We start from the raw sequence: 21,086 nt of genomic DNA, 5'->3' as shown, positions 1-21,086 counted from the left end.
TTCTCTTTATTTATATTCCTGTCCCATCGATCATTCTCACATGAGGCGATTGCATGGTCTCCTATATCACGAACGAAGCATGAAGATGGAAACTATCCTTTAATAAAATATAAATATGGCTAACATAAAAATATCATCCCCCATACTTTTTACCTATTCGCCACCGTATCGGAATAAATATTTTATATTTTCGACAGAGAAAAACAAAGCCTAATAAAATTTTACACGTAAAATACCCATAATAAAATTGAAAATTGGTTACTTTTTTCCCTCGCCTCCTATCGAATTTTTATTCGTGTAAAAGGGAAAACGTGAAAACAGGGTTCGATTTGCATAATATCAATTTTTATGCCTCCCCCTTTATTCACTTTATTGAACAGAACAAGAGGTATTTTATATTTACCGAAACCGAGGAAAAATCAATCATATCTGACTACTTAGTCTCTCAACTATCGATTTTATGAAGGATTTTTAAGCAGAATTCCTTTTTACTCTTTGCCCTTTCGCATTGGAGGTGGAGAATGGAGGGGATCTCTCTTTGTTACTACCGACTTTTAACGTTTGGAAGGGCATCTTTAATGGTATCCAATTCGTTTATCCCGCAACTTACGACCTTAAAACATCTTAATTCATAATATAACCTTTTATTTATTGCTTGGTCTTTTTTTCCTGCACAGTTACACTTTTCCTTCTAAATCTCTCTTTTACTTTCTGATTATTTTAGAAATGTCAAAATTCCTAATCTAATTTTGATTTAAGTCGGTGATAAGATAATATCGCAGGAAACTTACATAAAACTCGAATAGACGGTTATCTTGAAATGGGGAAAAATTCAAAAGTTAGTTTAATGTCCGATGGGAATTTTTCAGTTTTACTTTTACATTTTTTCTGCTCGAAATCTCCGCATTTTGCATTAAATTTGAGTTTCTTTACAAATTCAATTTTCCAAAGAGGAATAAAACTATTCTATTTTTTTATACACAGTTTCAAATATATTTTTTTATTATTTTATTTTAAAAGTACTTCATATTAAATCATCTATTTTAAGTCTTATTATTACTTTAACGTACAGTACGTCGTATAAAGTACTTTCCAGTAAATTAATATCATAGAATCACTTTTAAAATTTCATTTTAATAAATCTAATACATTTCTATGCAAATTATGCAATTTTTCATGACTCAATATTTTTTAAATTTAAGCAAAAAACTGAGGTAAGATACACCAAAGTTAACCAATTAAATTAATTTATTACGGTTATATTTTTTAAATACAACTTTCCGATTGTCGTATATTTTAAAATATATATATAATTAATTTGAAGTTTTATCTCGGCTGCAGTACTTTATTCCTTGGTTTTAATGCAGGGTTTGACCTTCTACCGACAAATTTATTCTGTTTAGTAACGCACCGAGTTAAACATTATATATTTTGCTGGAAGAGGAAGGCTTTTTTTTAAAGTCACAGCACATTTAATTCAAAAAAACAAGAGAATTCGGTTCACGTTTAGAAGATTATTTTATCTAAACTTCGAGTCATGCCTCGTTGATGAGGCGTAAAGCATTTCTAAATAGGGAAACTGTAATAGGATAAGTTCCTTGAGAAAGAAAAAAAATTAATAGCCGTGCCGAATTTTATACACAACGTATTTAATAATGTAAAATTAAGTATTAAATACTCATTTAACGTGTATAATAATTGAACAAATTAGCTTAAATAACATATAACTGAATTATTTATACAAACGGAAGATGGAGATAAATGTTTAATTTTTAAGTATGGAAATCATTATCCGTGCATTTATTATGTTAGTGATTTAATAATAAATATGCTTTATTTAATTACATTTTTCTGATAACAGAATTCAATTTTCCCTTATTAATCACTCGATAGTTTTAATGTTTAAATGCTTCAATCATCATTACTTAAATCATTCTGTACATTTATTAGATGATTATTTTCTAAATTATCGTTTCCTCACTGGAGAAAATGAGCAAAAACTCTTGCATTTGTAATGCTAACGGGCAATAATCGTGCCAAAAATATCAATTATACACTAATATAATATTTAATCCCCAGTCAATGTTTATGTATATTTAATATTTATTTTTAATATTTACAATGGTGTGAGTAATATATATGTGGTGGGTAATCGAATCCCTTTCTCCACAATAAATTCTACTTAGGAGTTAAAATTAAATAAACGCTTGGAGTGCATGTACATTAAATCGTATGATTAAAGGAGTGTACACGCTTCCTAAATATATCTACAGATGGACTGAACTGCACCATCCTCAATCGATATTACGGGAATAATATATTAATTCTGGAGTATTATGGCTGAATTATTTGATCATCATCCCGGTTGCGTGAGGCTATCAACAATTAAATAGACTACGGGACCTTTCTTCCATTAAATACTACGTTTATTAACGAAATGTAATATACGAATAACGATTCCGGATCTTAAATACACTACTGTCTGTTACAAATAAAAAGTTTATAAATGATTTGACGAAGAAATGAATAAGTAAAGAGGAAATTCTTATATTAAATGAAAACTTTTGAATGAATGTAAGAACGAAAATTTTTCGTTTCTCTCTTAAGAAAATGATTAAGGATGTTTACAGTATTTTAGTTTCATTTCTCCATAAACAGCAGCGNCTGTATTGCTGCTCAGAGTAATGACATTTGCCTAAGTCATTTTAGAAACATTTTAAAAAGTAAGCAAAGCCAAACCTCTTTGGATAGATACTTTACCAAGTGACCTCTATCCAGTGAAAGTGCTGGTAGAAGTGAAGGAAAGAAAGCAAAAAGTAGTGAATAACTATTAAAAAAAAATATATATATATAATGACTTATGAACTTTTCGAAAACATTTTAATGATTATTTACATTTTTTTTAAATTGAATTTTTATATTAAAATCCAAGCAAACTTGAATTAATTATCGCAAATACCAGACTCGACTACGTCCTTTATCGCTCTTTCCTAACAGATGGCAGAATATTTATCAGTGGAATAAGGTTCAAAGGTGGAAGATGTTCGACTTCTGTCATTCTTTGCAGAGTCTAGAGATTAACGATGGTGGATTCCGGCAGAATGTATGAGGACAGACAATTGTTATACAGGCGGCAGTCTGACTTCAGTTTTACTTTAGTTAGCTCATAACTCGATAAATAAAAGAGAAAAGAAACATTACCTGTTCCTGAGATTCCTCTTCTAAGATTAATTTAGCTTCTAGACTCTGACGAGTTTCTAGAAAAGCTTTCCTCTGTTGCCGTTCCATGAAGAAGTAAGTCATAGCTCCGAGAAGATTAGTACACACGTAAAGACATACATTTGCACCGAACTGAAAAGTAAAAAAAAAAAATTTAATAAATATATAAAAAGTTACGCCATTCCCTTCTATCGCTTAATTTACTGATTTTAAAGGTCAGGAGTTCATCAAGAATTTTAAAATCTCCGATGCCTTTTAGTTTGATCAATAATTTGTAATTATCGTTCGAATTGCTTTGTTTGTAGAGGTTACTCTGTAAGCTATTATTGTTATATGAAAGATAATAGTTTATTATCGATTTTGCTCGAGAGAACTAGAAACCCTCTTAAGGTTCGAATTCAATTGGATTTTTCCCTCCCTCCCTTCATATTGAAAGTATAAAAGGTTTCAATCTAAAGAGGTTTTCTGTCAACTTCATCCAGGACTCGCATTTGAAGAGGATTTTCTGACAATTCCAGTCAAAATTTTAGGTTCTTCTGTAAATATCAGTTTAAAATCAAATTTTTGAAAATATTTTCTATTCAACGATGCGAATCTGGAGATTGATCCTGTCAAATTCTATCCGTAGGTTCGAATGTAATACCTGTTTCGTGCCATCCCAATTGAAAACAAAAATGATATTTTGTTTAGATTTTTAAAAAATGTAATTTTGAAAACAATTTATATGTATTATGCACGGTACAACTCAACATTCAAATGGACTTTGTACATCAATATATAATATCAAAAGGCATGGAATATATCAATATTTTTCTCAATTTAATAAGAAATTTATACTATTCTACACGTTTATGTTAAGAAAATCAACAAATACAATTGAATCAACCAATATAAATTACTTAATGTACAGTACATTATAATAATACATTAAAATAAGATTTTAATAAATCCTATACATTATAAATTTAAAATACACTCGATTTAATGAACTTTCGTCAATAGCATTCCCCTTCCCAATTACTCCGTTAAATCGAGGGCCTGCTGTATATTGAGATTTTAATCTCACTGAATTCAAATAATTATATTTACAGTTTTTATAATTATTTAATTGACTTTGATTCAAATAAACGTTGAATCATTCACCATCTTTGATCGAAGCTTTCAATTTATATATTTATTGGATGACGAACAATAGGATGTATATAATTCTAAATATTAATTTTAAAATAAGAGTTTAATCTAGATAAATTAATATTGTAAAGAGGAGTAATGGTTTCACTGTTTCACGATCGTTATATGAAATTTCAACTCGATATAACGTTCAAACTCGGGTCATAAAAAGGCATTTGTTATAGTCTAAGCTGGTAAATCCTTCCAGCTGTTGAGATAATATAATCTATATTGTACCATCTCTCGAAAAGTATTAAAGATTCCTCAAATATCTTGTTTAAAAAATAAATAAGCAATTCAAAAAAAATACTTTTATTAAATTTTTCCATCGCGACGAATTTTTTTCGGATCGAAAATAGAGAAACCAAATTTAAATTTTTTCCTTAATTTATTAAATATTTCGCAAATATTAATTTAAAGTATGTTCTTAATTGATGTGTTAGTAATTAAGCATGGAATTTAAATATATACGAAGGAAATAAATAAGGAAAAATTACATTTTCACACGATTACATAAAATATAAAATGATAAGTTACATCGTTAATTTAAAATGATCAGTACGTTGAGAAGTATCCTAATGCAGAATTTCACATTCTGCTGCTTAAATTTAAGTGTTTTGTCATATTAATTAGCATTCTTTTTTTTATTTTATCGTCGTTTTTCGGGGATTTAATTGATGTATAAAGGAAGAAATTGGAAAGAATTATAAGAGATTATCGATTAAAAACTCCGTAATTAAGTAATATAAATTTGTATCCCAAGTAAAATTTTCATATATTTTATAATGCTTTTTTTTTCTTTTCCAAACTGCATCTTTCAAAACTACTTTACAGGCGAAAACAAAATAAAGAGAGCGTGAAGAAACATTAAATCCTCATAAATCCACTGAAGTAGGATTCCGGCAAACACGTCTTCAATAATTCTTTAAAAATAAAAATGGAGTAGAAAACTTCATAAATTTAGTAAATATCATTGTTTTAATTTTTAAAATATTTTAAAAAAGAAATATGTTTTAATATTGACGTAATTTGGGGGAAAACAAAATTGTCGTAACACGGCCTTGAATAATTCATTCTTAATCCATTTTACTGGAAAAAATAAGTTTCATTGCAGTGGAAATAAATAGAAGAATCAGAGGATAAAACTGGTCAAACTTTTATCTGGTAGAACATAAGATGAGACCAGAATGCATTAAATATTCAATAGAAATGTTTTCTCGGAAGAACTGTGATCTATTTTAAAATAAGAAATTTTTATAGCTATATGATTTCGGTGAATTTTCTTATTTTAGAAAATACTAGAAGAAAACGCTAAGCGAAAAATAATAAGGACAAATATCAAGTTTAAAATTACATTAAAAGTTTTCGGCGGAGGTTCCAATTAAGAAGACCCCGTACCTTTGAAATCATCGATAAGAACATGAATCATGGACCACGTGAGGCGCCTTCATTAATTTTATGCAATGCTTATTTATATAATAATGTACTAAATTTACATTATTATAAATTAGGCCTAACCCTTTGACACTTTGGAGAGTGTCAAGGAGTTAAACCCGGCACCATGAAAAAGAAGTGGAGTATCCAGGATTCATGGTAGTCTTTCCGCGGGATCCTAGACAGGAACTCTAAAAAATTTGGTTAGAATCGATCAAAGGTTTTAGGAGGTAATAGGAAAGATAAAATCAGGAGATGAAGTATTCAAGTTTCTTAATAACCTATATTTCCGCAGGATACTAAAGAGTAATCCTGAAAAAATTTGGTTTAGTTCGGTCAAAGGATTAAGATTATAGAATATTTTCTATGAATATTCTTGTTGCACTATTTAACAATTACGTATCATAATAAATACTTTTAAATGAAAGACACAAATGAATATTATCTTTTACTTCCGAATTATCAAAACTACCAAGAATAAAAATTTGCATTTTAAATTTCAAATCGATGCCGAAATTTATAAATGTATAAAAAGTACGAAAGACGAACGAAATTGGTGGCCACGTCAGTTCTTATTGGCGGAAAATTCGTGTAAACCTCTCTCTTCTCTTACTTGGGCGTTGTTACGATGAAATGACAACCCAATAAATAAAACTGACATAACTCGTGTCGTGTTGGCAAGCAAGAATTCTATAGAATTTATTGAATTTAGTTACAACGAAGCGAGTTGACGTTAAAGCAAAGTATGATTCAGAAATACTCTTGGGAGTGAAGAGCTTTGTCTGTTTAATCCTAGCATTATAGGTTTATCCAAAGATTTATTAAATTGTCCAATGTTATTGTAACTATTGTCGATCGTCAATATTGTGCCCAAGGTTACTTTATCTCTATGAGCTACATTCTAGTCCAAAACAGCTTTAATATTTAACGAATTTCATTTACGAAGAAGAATAAATGTGATAAATGTCTTACACCTTCGATATTAGCAATAAACTCTTAACAGTTTCATCACTCTGAAGCTCTCGGCAAATTATTTTCGTCCAGAGAATTTCGGAATTTTTCAACTTAAATCTTATGAAAATAAATCAAGAAAGGTCTACTGAAAGAATTACTCTGTTTACATTTAATTATTCCGTAACTATATTTAAATTTCCAAATAAATTTAGCATTTAGAGGGACAACTTTTAAACATTGAGCGTGTCCCGGGAGTCTTAATCTTGTGCAATTTTTAAGAAAATCTGTAAACAAGTCATCATAAATATTCATATATATTAAATGAAATTCGTAGAATAAGTTTTATAATTAAATTTAACAAAATGATTTTAGAAATTTTACATGCGAATTTTCATTTAATTTTCTGATTTATCTTTAAGTTATTTAATTATATTTTAAAATTTTTTAAAATGCGTTTTTATTATTTAAGAATGGAGAAAAGTTCAAGCTGAATATTAAGATTTTAAGTGTTTTTTTTTTTATATATTTAAATGAAATTTTGGTTTAATAAAAATTAAATATTTATTAGATGCTTAAATGCATGTTTTTTATGTTTAATACAGAATTAATTTCCATAAAATTCCGGGACGAAAATAATTCCGTGATTTTATTTCGAGTTACAAAGTAGTTACATAATGGAGGCTGCTTGCATGCAGTTATACATCACCGTGATTTTGTAATTTACCACTCGAACGTCGATGTAAACTTCAAATTTTAGACATTTTATATAAGAAATAAGTTTTACTCCCTCAAAATATATATATACAGACGGAAATAGTATCTATATTCAACTTTTTGATATTTTAATATCGGACATTTTTCGATTTTCGTGAAAGTCGATGATCTGAAAATAAGATTTGAGTGCTGCAATACTTCGGTAACTTTTCTTATTTAACAGAAAAGCTTTCGTCTTGATAAAAAATTGATATTTTGGTGTAATATTACAGGCTATCGTCGTCCTAGCGATAATCGCTTTCCAGCAAAGAACAGGAGGAAGGAGGAAGGAAAAAAAAAAACAGGTTATAGAATTCTGATTCCGTTTTAATCGATCTTTATAAGAATCGGTCGATCGAATAAAAGGAAATATGTCAGTTTTAATTAATGGCGATTCGACACGATAAACTTAGTTTACTTCTTTACAAAATCTCGATTGTGTAAACTAAGTATGAACGTGGTGGAAATTAGTTAAAAAATTTAGAGGGGATGGCAAGATAGAAATGATTTCGAGTGTTTCTCTATTGGTATTTTTAGAGCGTGAAATCGATAGATACACAAAGTAATCTTAAAGGTCTACTAGAACCGATTAAACATTCATGTAAGTTAATTCACTCATTTACATAACTGAGCGAAATCGTATCATTAGTCGAATAGTACACAATCACACGATCAAACAGTTGACTAAAAATCGTTTCCTTGCCATTTTATTCGTTAAAAACACGCTTCGAAAGAGTTCTAAATTAATTTAAGTACATTTTAAATTCGTTTTAAAATAATTATGAATAAAAAGCGTTTCAAATTAGAAATTTCTCAAAAGTATTCTTGGTATCGACAGTGTCTTTACTACTTAAATTAATTTTGCATTGGTCAGTCATTAATATTGATTAAAGATCGATTTAAAGGTCAAAAATCTATAAATGAAACTTTCATTAGATGACATTTTTCATTAATATTTAGTGTATTTTTGGTGGAAATTTATTAAATAAATACTTTACAGAATTAAACGGACTTGGGAATTAAAAAGATGCGTATGAATAATCAGGATTAAGACCTCATAGCGATAAGAATACATTACGACATTGTCTTTTTCTTAAGTGTTTTTAGTAATGTCTGGATGGAAGTCGACAAAATTGCTAGTTGCTAATGACCCCCATTGAGACCTTTTCATTCAGTACAATACTGCAATTCTCAGTGAGGATGACGTTCTCTATTGCGTTTTTCTTTTCTTTTTGTAGGATGGCAAAAAGTAAACGAGATAATAAAATAAAGGAACTAAAAATATCTCACCTGATATCCTAGATGATTGTGATCTTCCGGTAATATGGCGATGAGTAGCGAATGAAGAAAGGCCATTAATACTCCCAACGTGACACACAGACTAATTTGCATGGGTAGAAGTATATAGAGAGAATAAGTATATAAAACAATCCAACTAACGGCATCGACTGGGAGACGAGGTAACGGATAAAGCCAAACGTCGCAGAAAACGTGGCCGACTTGAACTAGCCACATTAAATACGGTATAAAAGTCCAAAGAAGTCGAGGTATGCTCCATTTCCACGTTAATATCAACAAGATCACTAGCGAGACGAAGAGGACAAGTAAAACTATCAACTGAGGAAGTTTCTGCTGTTGGTAAGAAAGGCCGTATAAAGTTAATAAAGTCAAGTCGACGACAATAACAATTATTAGGAATGACTTGAGTTCGCTGCATTTCTCGTTCTGACAGAACTGACGATAGAGCTGTTCCACTTCCTGATCTGCAAAAGCAAACTGTATACAGGAGGGCAAATAACGTTGAAAGCCAGTGGTGTCGATGCTGAGAGTGGTATCGCCTCGCCTGAGCAACGAAGAAGAACGTTTAGGTAAATTACGTTTACAATCCTCATCACATTCTACTTTTCCGTCTTCTAAAGCTATGATCACTTCCTTAGTAGTCTCCTTGTCCACCATATTTCACTCGTTTCTGTTTGTCATCTTCCGGTACAACTGCAAATGCAGAAAATACACATAAAAAAGTCATTCTTAGTAGCAAATTTAGACTGCCAATACAATAAAAATTTCCTCAAAAATATGCTAATGATTCCTCCTTCTTCCCCTGCAAAGAAACAAGCTCGCGAGGAAAAAAAGCACGTTTATCTATCGAAGTTATTGACACTCCTCTTTATTCAAACATTATTCTCCGCATCATTCTTATCCAAATATCACATTCCTCACTTTATAAATATATTCAGACAAAAGTTGTTACCGAGGAAACGTGACGTCAGACTCCCGGAAGAAATCGTGTGACGTCAGTTGTCACGAACAACCCTGGCATTGTGACCTCCACCGGCTATTAACAAATCAATAAATAATAATATCGAATTTTGAGCAACTATTTCGGATCTTCTCCGTTGACATTTACCTGTTTATCTAAATTTGTGACCGACGATATTCCAATTGATAACATCATCAAGTCGAGAGAACTGGCAACTATCCAAACTATTTGAACCTAAATTACTCTTGGGAGAAAGGCGTGGTTCAATTTGTTAAGCTAGGAATGACCAATTTTATCTCGATAATTTGAAAATTTCGTAACTATAATACGGAACTTAACGTTTATTAATTCCTTTCCATATGGTTGATCCTCCGCTTAATCTATCAAATGTATGCACACTTTTAAAACGCGTATGCTCTATCTTAATTATTTATAGAAAAATTTTAATTATATTTTGCAACTTTAAATTAAAATCTGTGTAGTAAGCAAAGAAAGAATAATCCCCCCTCTTTTTCTTAAATGTAATGCCAAGTTTGTTAGTGTGAAAGGCATTAGATGTTGTGTAGCTTTTAAGCTTTTTCTTCAAATTTAAGTACCTTTTGACAAAAAGACTAATTTGCCAAGTCTGATCGATAAATGCAGCTAATGCGTTCATGATTAACAGAGTAAATGGGAATAAAACCTGTTCGTCGACCATCCCAGTCACAGTAATCGAAAGTAACCGAAGAGACGTCGAAGGTCCGATATCCATACAGTGCAGTTATGCGTAAATTACATCTTGTCACACGTTTCACGCTTTGTTTCGTAACATAAAATCACCGTTCTATCGTCCCAGACATATAAATTATTACAGGAAAAATATATTAAAAGATAAAATACTCGCCGGCGAAAAGGAAAAAGTAACTTGGAGATGGTAGCAATATTTGCAGAATAATAATTAAACGAATATCGTTAGTAATTTTTCGCTATCGTTTATTTAACGGAGATGTATTTACGTAATTTTTTTTCCCCTGTTAGTTTAAAAACTGGAGGGTTGAATAAGAGAAAGATCGCCTGTCAAACAATCGTCGTCTGTAACAAAACATGGCAGAGAATGGGAATGGTCCGTTACACAATATATATTAAAGGCTTACCTGTTATTTGAGATTCTTATTAAAAGTTATCCTCGTGTATTTGGAAAATTTTCTCCACTTCTTTCACACATCATCGTCTGTTTCTCATCGACCGACTTCTGTGGCTTGGGGATCGACATTTACGCTATGGAACGAATCCACTTCTCAGTGGGGGGGAAACCTTAGCAGATGAGACGAAAGACAGAGGGAGCAATGCTCAACCAAAGACGATTCTGATGGAAAATCTATTGATTCACTCACTGCCATTTTATTATATTTATCAATAATTAAAAAATTTATATCGATCCTCCAAGGATACCAGACAGACGTTTGGGTTTGTGCGCGGCGCTTCATCGATTAAAGGAACAGAAAGATACATATATATATATATATGTGTGTATATAAAAAAGAAGAAACTATTTTTGGTTAATAACGTACCTCTCTGATTATAATTTAGGTGTTACCACTTTAAAAAAGAAAGTTACGTTTATCTTTGGATTTCTCTTCTTTAACTAAATGATAGAATGCCAACTCTAAANATAAAACTATCTTATTTTTTTATACACAGTTTCAAATATATTTTTTTATTATTTTATTTTAAAAGTACTTCATATTAAATCATCTATTTTAAGTCTTATTATTACTTTAACGTACAGTACGTCGTATAAAGTACTTTCCAGTAAATTAATATCATAGAATCACTTTTAAAATTTCATTTTAATAAATCTAATACATTTCTATGCAAATTATGCAATTTTTCATGACTCAATATTTTTTAAATTTAAGCAAAAAACTGAGGTAAGATACACCAAAGTTAACCAATTAAATTAATTTATTACGGTTATATTTTTTAAATACAACTTTCCGATTGTCGTATATTTTAAAATATATATATAATTAATTTGAAGTTTTATCTCGGCTGCAGTACTTTATTCCTTGGTTTTAATGCAGGGTTTGACCTTCTACCGACAAATTTATTCTGTTTAGTAACGCACCGAGTTAAACATTATATATTTTGCTGGAAGAGGAAGGCTTTTTTTTAAAGTCACAGCACATTTAATTCAAAAAAACAAGAGAATTCGGTTCACGTTTAGAAGATTATTTTATCTAAACTTCGAGTCATGCCTCGTTGATGAGGCGTAAAGCATTTCTAAATAGGGAAACTGTAATAGGATAAGTTCCTTGAGAAAGAAAAAAAATTAATAGCCGTGCCGAATTTTATACACAACGTATTTAATAATGTAAAATTAAGTATTAAATACTCATTTAACGTGTATAATAATTGAACAAATTAGCTTAAATAACATATAACTGAATTATTTATACAAACGGAAGATGGAGATAAATGTTTAATTTTTAAGTATGGAAATCATTATCCGTGCATTTATTATGTTAGTGATTTAATAATAAATATGCTTTATTTAATTACATTTTTCTGATAACAGAATTCAATTTTCCCTTATTAATCACTCGATAGTTTTAATGTTTAAATGCTTCAATCATCATTACTTAAATCATTCTGTACATTTATTAGATGATTATTTTCTAAATTATCGTTTCCTCACTGGAGAAAATGAGCAAAAACTCTTGCATTTGTAATGCTAACGGGCAATAATCGTGCCAAAAATATCAATTATACACTAATATAATATTTAATCCCCAGTCAATGTTTATGTATATTTAATATTTATTTTTAATATTTACAATGGTGTGAGTAATATATATGTGGTGGGTAATCGAATCCCTTTCTCCACAATAAATTCTACTTAGGAGTTAAAATTAAATAAACGCTTGGAGTGGATGTACATTAAATCGTATGATTAAAGGAGTGTACACGCTTCCTAAATATATCTACAGATGGACTGAACTGCACCATCCTCAATCGATATTACGGGAATAATATATTAATTCTGGAGTATTATGGCTGAATTATTTGATCATCATCCCGGTTGCGTGAGGCTATCAACAATTAAATAGACTACGGGACCTTTCTTCCATTAAATACTACGTTTATTAACGAAATGTAATATACGAATAACGATTCCGGATCTTAAATACACTACTGTCTGTTACAAATAAAAAGTTTATAAATGATTTGACGAAGAAATGAATAAGTAAAGAGGAAATTCTTATATTAAATGAAAACTTTTGAATGAATGTAAGAACGAAAATTTTTCGTTTCTCTCTTAAGAAAATGATTAAGGATGTTTACAGTATTTTAGTTTCATTTCTCCATAAACAGCAGCGTAACTAGAACTGATTTAAGAGGGGAGCCCCGAATTAAAGCGTGCAAACTTACACCCGTGTATAACTGTGGATAAAATAAACTCTTAAATATTGTACTGTACATACGTGTTTGTCACATTCAAATCATCTTCCTATACTTATTTGATTTTATAAAGCTAAAGTGGCCCGGGTCCCCTCCTTAGTATTGTCTCCTCCTTATCTCCCGGGCCCTCACTATTGTTTATAATTTCCTCCAGAAAACTGTCGTCCATTAATTACATGTATAGTTTAAAGGGAAGGAGGATTGAGAAGAGTATATCATTGTACACAATGGGGAGCGAGGGGTCGAGGCATCGTCTACGTACATTTTAATGGTTTTAGTGGCATACGAATTTGTTCTTACAAGCCTACATACCAGTCATGTGAATTTATATATATATATATAAAACTGAGGATGTGTGTTTGTTTGTTTGTTCGCTATACACTCCTAGGCCGTTCTACCAATTGCTACGAAACTTTGCAGTACATGTACGTTCATACACTTCTAATTTAGATAATGTCGTACACCCAATCCCAAAATATCGATTCGATTTTTTTAAATCAATTAATATTATCTACATTCGATTTGCTGATTTACCCGTAGCGCCATCTATTGGCAAAAATGAAAAAAATCATAAACTAAATATAATTCTTACAAAAAAGAATATAATCATTACTGCGATAAGTAGCATATAGCACTTGCCTGCGTGAAATTGAAAGTGTTATCCTGTGAAAAGTCTAGAGTAAGTCTACAAGTATTTAATTTTCCACTTCTAACAACTCGGATTTTTTTCATTTCTGAATGGTACACTCTTAATTCTAATAAGTGCATAAAACCACCTCCCACCCTCCAGTAGCCGAGTGCGTAAAACCACCGAACTCTGGTAGTTAGTTAATCGTTTGTTCGGGCATGATCAACGGGTTGAACATTTGCAGTTTTCCGGGTTTTCTTTACGTTAGTAACATCTAAATAGGGTCCAGCTTCCCATAAAAGTCTTCGTGGAATGTATCCCCTCGGCAGACCGCTCACGTATCGCGTTGCCGTAACTAAATAAACCGAACTAATTCTAACGAGTGATAATTTATTGTGACATCGTCACAATGCCGGAATGCAACTTTTCGTCACAATGATCTCAATTCTTTTAGTGGTGGTCTTGCCCCTGAATATCATACTTTTACTGTTAGCGATCGAGTCATTAATTTATGCTCGTTATTTTAACATGGATAGATCTACAGCATTATAAAGATATTTACTATACGAATCCATCTCCCATCTCACTATTCAATATTTAAATATTTATTAAGTCTATGTTGTAGAATCAATAATAATAAATTTATCCAGAACTGCTTGATAATTCGAATAAATTTATTAATTTATTAATGAATATTGCAAAAATTATCATCGGATATTAATTTAATCGGTTCTACGATGAAGAATATAACGTTTCCGATTATCAAGACAGGATACGATTTTATAAGTAGAGCTTCGTCATGAAAATTTATAACCCGAGGTACGTCATTGTTCGATTAAACCGATTAAATTAATATCTGATCATTTTCACCACATTCTTCAAAAATGAATTTATTCGTTTCCGCAATTTCTTTGTTAATAATAAATGTCAAACAGCTTCAATTAATAGTAAAACTCAATCTCCATTTCGCATTAATGTTTGTGCCTATTTCCTAAATTAGTTATTACAATGCTAAACGTTAATCTTATCTCCAACGTTAAGGTATGTTACGCTTACGTGCGTTACGTTATCTTAAATGTGACGGCGAAGATTCGGCCTAATAATATAATGAAGTTTATTTTAAAAAAATAAATAAATAAACTCGAAAAATCGAATCATTCTGATCCGTAATGTCGAAAATTTTAGAATATTTAATAGAATATATCGTACAGTCGAATCTCCAATAAAGGCCACCTCCAAAAATGCATACAAAACCTCCGAACAGCGGCCACTTCCGAATGACGGCCATCTTTTTTTTTTTTGCTTTTATTCTCCGAGTAGTGACCATTGTTCAGAGGTTTGACTGTATTTATAAGTCTTCTAACAAAATATTATAAATGTCAAATTTTTTTAAATGTATTTTTCTAACTTTTTAGAAGCTCAGAAAATAGATATAATTCCATTATCGGCGGACAACTTTTTATATGGCGTCGTTTCACAGCAGACAATAGAATGACTTTCTATAATTCTTATCAAATATATCACTTCGCACGATCATCCCTTAGGCCTATCTCTTTAAAAATGATACGTAGACGTTGAAAAAAAAAGTATATATATATAATATAAAAAAACTACATTTCATAAATGTAAAAAGATTATAGAGATTTTGGGTTTAAGTATTTTTGAATTACAGAATGAAAGGGAGAAAAAAGAGAAAATGGGATTCTGAAAGTGTAAAAAGAGAGTTTTTTTTTATATGACGCGTAAGGTAATTTATTGACGTTTAAATATTAAAATTTTAAATATATAATAGTTTAGATAAGCTGATTAATGTATTTCCGCTTTATGTAAGTAAAAGAGATGATTAGAAAGATCCATTTATTATTTAACACCGAAGATAATGAATTTAACCAACGACTCCTCGTTATCTGGATACTCGGAAGAGGCGGAAAAAATATAAATAAAATGCATTTACAGATGAATTTTATTTATTCCGTGGAAAATATGTTAAACATTAAAATATTCTCGGTAAGTAAACCTGCAATGGCCACGATAAATGATACTTAAACTAAAAAAAAAACAGATCCTCCAGGGAATTTTCCATGGTGAAAAATAGTTAAAACGTCACCTTAGGTGAAAAAAAATCACGGAAAAAAAAACATGCCGTTGCCAGTTGATAGAGTACGACATTAAAAATCTTTATTCATACAATAAAAATGCATTTTTATAAATAAAGATTTAAACGAAAATCGATAAAAATTTGCATATTATTCCGTTTATCTCCTCCGAAATCGAACCTCGAGTTAACGAAATCAAGCTGATTTCTTGCAATCTTTCGAATGCAAAGGGAAGAAAAATTAACTGGAATAAAGACTTTTTCATCTTATTTAACGGAAAGATAATACTCTATAAACTAATATTAATAAAACGAACGGACTGTAACTAGATAACAAAAGTAGTTGTAAAATTACAGCGCAAGATAATAAGTCTGAAGGAATCGATAAACCGTAATTGGTTGCAAGAAAAATGATTTTAGAAAAATAAAAGAAATGCATTTTTCTTCTTCGACTAATCTTTAATAAAAACTGGGAACGTGCGGGATGTTTTATAATTAAGAAAAGCATGGAATTAAATCACACTAACCTGACATTTTCGTGTCTGCACATGTAAATTTTTTTAAACTGTCCCGTTACCACGGCTCCCAAGTCTTGTCTGATTTCTGCAGCCACGTGTTTCGGTAGAACCGATAACAGCAGTCTTTCCTATAAAGAAACCTTACGTATAACTAAAATAAAGAAAAATACTTCTTTATTTTTTTTTACAAGGAAAAATAAAAATAAATAGCAATTAATTATCTATCCGTCCGTAACCGCACACGCTAATTATCCATTGTGGAAAATTTCTTTCGGATGTAACCTACTTTCGGTGGACAAAAATATAAAATAAAATTTTTAAAATATTATTGATGTCATTCGGATAATAACGATTCGACGTCTTTTCTGGGCATTTCTATGAATTTTGATAATAAATCAAAGCGTGCATTTATAAGAAAATAGAAAATGGCAAACGATAAGAAAATCCCCATTTTCGAAACGTAAGCAGAAGGAATGCTTCTTGTGTTTAAAGGTTAAGATGTCTTCACCACTGTTAATGAGAAAATTTTATTTCTTCGAATCTATCTTACACGCGCATTTAATCTCGTTTTATTAAATCCTTAAAAAAGATTATTTTAAAATAATTTTTACCATTAAAAATACAGTATTTATTACGACCATTAAATTTCTGTAAATAATACTTAAAATTTTTTGGCTCAATCCGATATCAGTTTCCTTCAAAAGAATATTAAAAAAAAAATCCCCTAAAATTTGGCACAGTTTTGATAAAAATTGCATTAAAATTTATTTAAGAAGCTAACCTATTTTTTTAACTATTAAAAAAAATATATATATATATAATGACTTATGAACTTTTCGAAAACATTTTAATGATTATTTACATTTTTTTTAAATTGAATTTTTATATTAAAATCCAAGCAAACTTGAATTAATTATCGCAAATACCAGACTCGACTACGTCCTTTATCGCTCTTTCCTAACAGATGGCAGAATATTTATCAGTGGAATAAGGTTCAAAGGTGGAAGATGTTCGACTTCTGTCATTCTTTGCAGAGTCTAGAGATTAACGATGGTGGATTCCGGCAGAATGTATGAGGACAGACAATTGTTATACAGGCGGCAGTCTGACTTCAGTTTTACTTTAGTTAGCTCATAACTCGATAAATAAAAGAGAAAAGAAACATTACCTGTTCCTGAGATTCCTCTTCTAAGATTAATTTAGCTTCTAGACTCTGACGAGTTTCTAGAAAAGCTTTCCTCTGTTGCCGTTCCATGAAGAAGTAAGTCATAGCTCCGAGAAGATTAGTACACACGTAAAGACATACATTTGCACCGAACTGAATAGTAAAAAAAAAAAATTTAATAAATATATAAAAAGTTACGCCATTCCCTTCTATCGCTTAATTTACTGATTTTAAAGGTCAGGAGTTCATCAAGAATTTTAAAATCTCCGATGCCTTTTAGTTTGATCAATAATTTGTAATTATCGTTCGAATTGCTTTGTTTGTAGAGGTTACTCTGTAAGCTATTATTGTTATATGAAAGATAATAGTTTATTATCGATTTTGCTCGAGAGAACTAGAAACCCTCTTAAGGTTCGAATTCAATTGGATTTTTCCCTCCCTCCCTTCATATTGAAAGTATAAAAGGTTTCAATCTAAAGAGGTTTTCTGTCAACTTCATCCAGGACTCGCATTTGAAGAGGATTTTCTGACAATTCCAGTCAAAATTTTAGGTTCTTCTGTAAATATCAGTTTAAAATCAAATTTTTGAAAATATTTTCTATTCAACGATGCGAATCTGGAGATTGATCCTGTCAAATTCTATCCGTAGGTTCGAATGTAATACCTGTTTCGTGCCATCCCAATTGAAAACAAAAATGATATTTTGTTTAGATTTTTAAAAAATGTAATTTTGAAAACAATTTATATGTATTATGCACGGTACAACTCAACATTCAAATGGACTTTGTACATCAATATATAATATCAAAAGGCATGGGATATATCAATATTTTCCTCAATTTAATAAGAAATTTATACTATTCTACACGTTTATGTTAAGAAAATCAACAAATACAATTGAATCAACCAATATAAATTACTTAATGTACAGTACATTATAATAATACATTAAAATAAGATTTTAATAAATCCTATACATTATAAATTTAAAATACACTCGATTTAATGAACTTTCGTCAATAGCATTCCCCTTCCCAATTACTCCGTTAAATCGAGGGCCTGCTGTATATTGAGATTTTAATCTCACTGAATTCAAATAATTATATTTACAGTTTTTATAATTATTTAATTGACTTTGATTCAAATAAACGTTGAATCATTCACCATCTTTGATCGAAGCTTTCAATTTATATATTTATTGGATGACGAACAATAGGATGTATATAATTCTAAATATTAATTTTAAAATAAGAGTTTAATCTAGATAAATTAATATTGTAAAGAGGAGTAATGGTTTCACTGTTTCACGATCGTTATATGAAATTTCAACTCGATATAACGTTCAAACTCGGGTCATAAAAAGGCATTTGTTATAGTCTAAGCTGGTAAATCCTTCCAGCTGTTGAGATAATATAATCTATATTGTACCATCTCTCGAAAAGTATTAAAGATTCCTCAAATATCTTGTTTAAAAAATAAATAAGCAATTCAAAAAAAATACTTTTATTAAATTTTTCCATCGCGACGAATTTTTTTCGGATCGAAAATAGAGAAACCAAATTTAAATTTTTTCCTTAATTTATTAAATATTTCGCAAATATTAATTTAAAGTATGTTCTTAATTGATGTGTTAGTAATTAAGCATGGAATTTAAATATATACGAAGGAAATAAATAAGGAAAAATTACATTTTCACACGATTACATAAAATATAAAATGATAAGTTACATCGTTAATTTAAAATGATCAGTACGTTGAGAAGTATCCTAATGCAGAATTTCACATTCTGCTGCTTAAATTTAAGTGTTTTGTCATATTAAATAGCATTCTTTTTTTTTATTTTATCGTCGTTTTTCGGGGATTTAATTGATGTATAAAGGAAGAAATTGGAAAGAATTATAAGAGATTATCGATTAAAAACTCCGTAATTAAGTAATATAAATTTGTATCCCAAGTAAAATTTTCATATATTTTATAATGCTTTTTTTTTCTTTTCCAAACTGCATCTTTCAAAACTACTTTACAGGCGAAAACAAAATAAAGAGAGCGTGAAAAAACATTAAATCCTCATAAATCCACTGAAGTAGGATTCCGGCAAACACGTCTTCAATAATTCTTTAAAAATAAAAATGGAGTAGAAAACTTCATAAATTTAGTAAATATCATTGTTTTAATTTTTAAAATATTTTAAAAAAGAAATATGTTTTAATATTGACGTAATTTGGGGGAAAACAAAATTGTCGTAACACGGCCTTGAATAATTCATTCTTAATCCATTTTACTGGAAAAAATAAGTTTCATTGCAGTGGAAATAAATAGAAGAATCAGAGGATAAAACTGGTCAAACTTTTATCTGGTAGAACATAAGATGAGACCAGAATGCATTAAATATTCAATAGAAATGTTTTCTCGGAAGAACTGTGATCTATTTTAAAATAAGAAATTTTTATAGCTATATGATTTCGGTGAATTTTCTTATTTTAGAAAATACTAGAAGAAAACGCTAAGCGAAAAATAATAAGGACAAATATCAAGTTTAAAATTACATTAAAAGTTTTCGGCGGAGGTTCCAATTAAGAAGACCCCGTACCTTTGAAATCATCGATAAGAACATGAATCATGGACCACGTGAGGCGCCTTCATTAATTTTATGCAATGCTTATTTATATAATAATGTACTAAATTTACATTATTATAAATTAGGCCTAACCCTTTGACACTTTGGAGAGTGTCAAGGAGTTAAACCCGGCACCATGAAAAAGAAGTGGAGTATCCAGGATTCATGGTAGTCTTTCCGCGGGATCCTAGACAGGAACTCTAAAAAATTTGGTTAGAATCGATCAAAGGTTTTAGGAGGTAATAGGAAAGATAAAATCAGGAGATGAAGTATTCAAGTTTCTTAATAACCTATATTTCCGCAGGATACTAAAGAGTAATCCTGAAAAAATTTGGTTTAGTTCGGTCAAAGGATTAAGATTATAGAATATTTTCTATGAATATTCTTGTTGCACTATTTAACAATTACGTATCATAATAAATACTTTTAAATGAAAGACACAAATGAATATTATCTTTTACTTCCGAATTATCAAAACTACCAAGAATAAAAATTTGCATTTTAAATTTCAAATCGATGCCGAAATTTATAAATGTATAAAAAGTACGAAAGACGAACGAAATTGGTGGCCACGTCAGTTCTTATTGGCGGAAAATTCGTGTAAACCTCTCTCTTCTCTTACTTGGGCGTTGTTACGATGAAATGACAACCCAATAAATAAAACTGACATAACTCGTGTCGTGTTGGCAAGCAAGAATTCTATAGAATTTATTGAATTTAGTTACAACGAAGCGAGTTGACGTTAAAGCAAAGTATGATTCAGAAATACTCTTGGGAGTGAAGAGCTTTGTCTGTTTAATCCTAGCATTATAGGTTTATCCAAAGATTTATT

At 30.0% G+C, this 21,086-nt stretch overlaps 2 protein-coding genes across 2 annotated transcripts in view; both read right to left on the bottom strand.

Annotated features, from left to right (window-relative positions):
- LOC111621814 (adenylate cyclase type 3-like) overlaps positions 1-21,086 on the bottom strand; it is a 68,470-nt gene that overhangs the window by 42,792 nt on the left and 4,592 nt on the right. Inside the window, 2 exon segments of the mRNA XM_023364061.1 lie at positions 16,482-16,600; positions 17,641-17,790. Of these exon segments, the coding sequence (XP_023219829.1) occupies positions 16,482-16,600; positions 17,641-17,790 (269 nt within the window).
- Positions 2,949-11,259, bottom strand: LOC111621828 (adenylate cyclase type 3-like). Its single transcript, XM_023364089.1, has 3 exons — positions 10,924-11,259; positions 8,821-9,522; positions 2,949-3,351 (listed from the first exon to the last, which is right to left on the bottom strand). The coding sequence occupies exons 2-3, from the start codon at positions 9,484-9,486 to the stop codon at positions 3,160-3,162; spliced, it is 858 nt and encodes a 285-aa protein (XP_023219857.1). The 5' UTR covers positions 9,487-9,522; positions 10,924-11,259; the 3' UTR covers positions 2,949-3,159.

Source organism: Centruroides sculpturatus, unplaced genomic scaffold (genome assembly GCF_000671375.1).
Source record: "Centruroides sculpturatus isolate CEXI.00-Female unplaced genomic scaffold, Cexi_2.0 scaffold169, whole genome shotgun sequence".
Taxonomy (NCBI): domain Eukaryota; kingdom Metazoa; phylum Arthropoda; class Arachnida; order Scorpiones; family Buthidae; genus Centruroides; species Centruroides sculpturatus.
The sequence above is the reverse complement of the archived record's forward strand: the minus strand, read 5'-3'. Positions and strand labels throughout refer to the sequence as shown.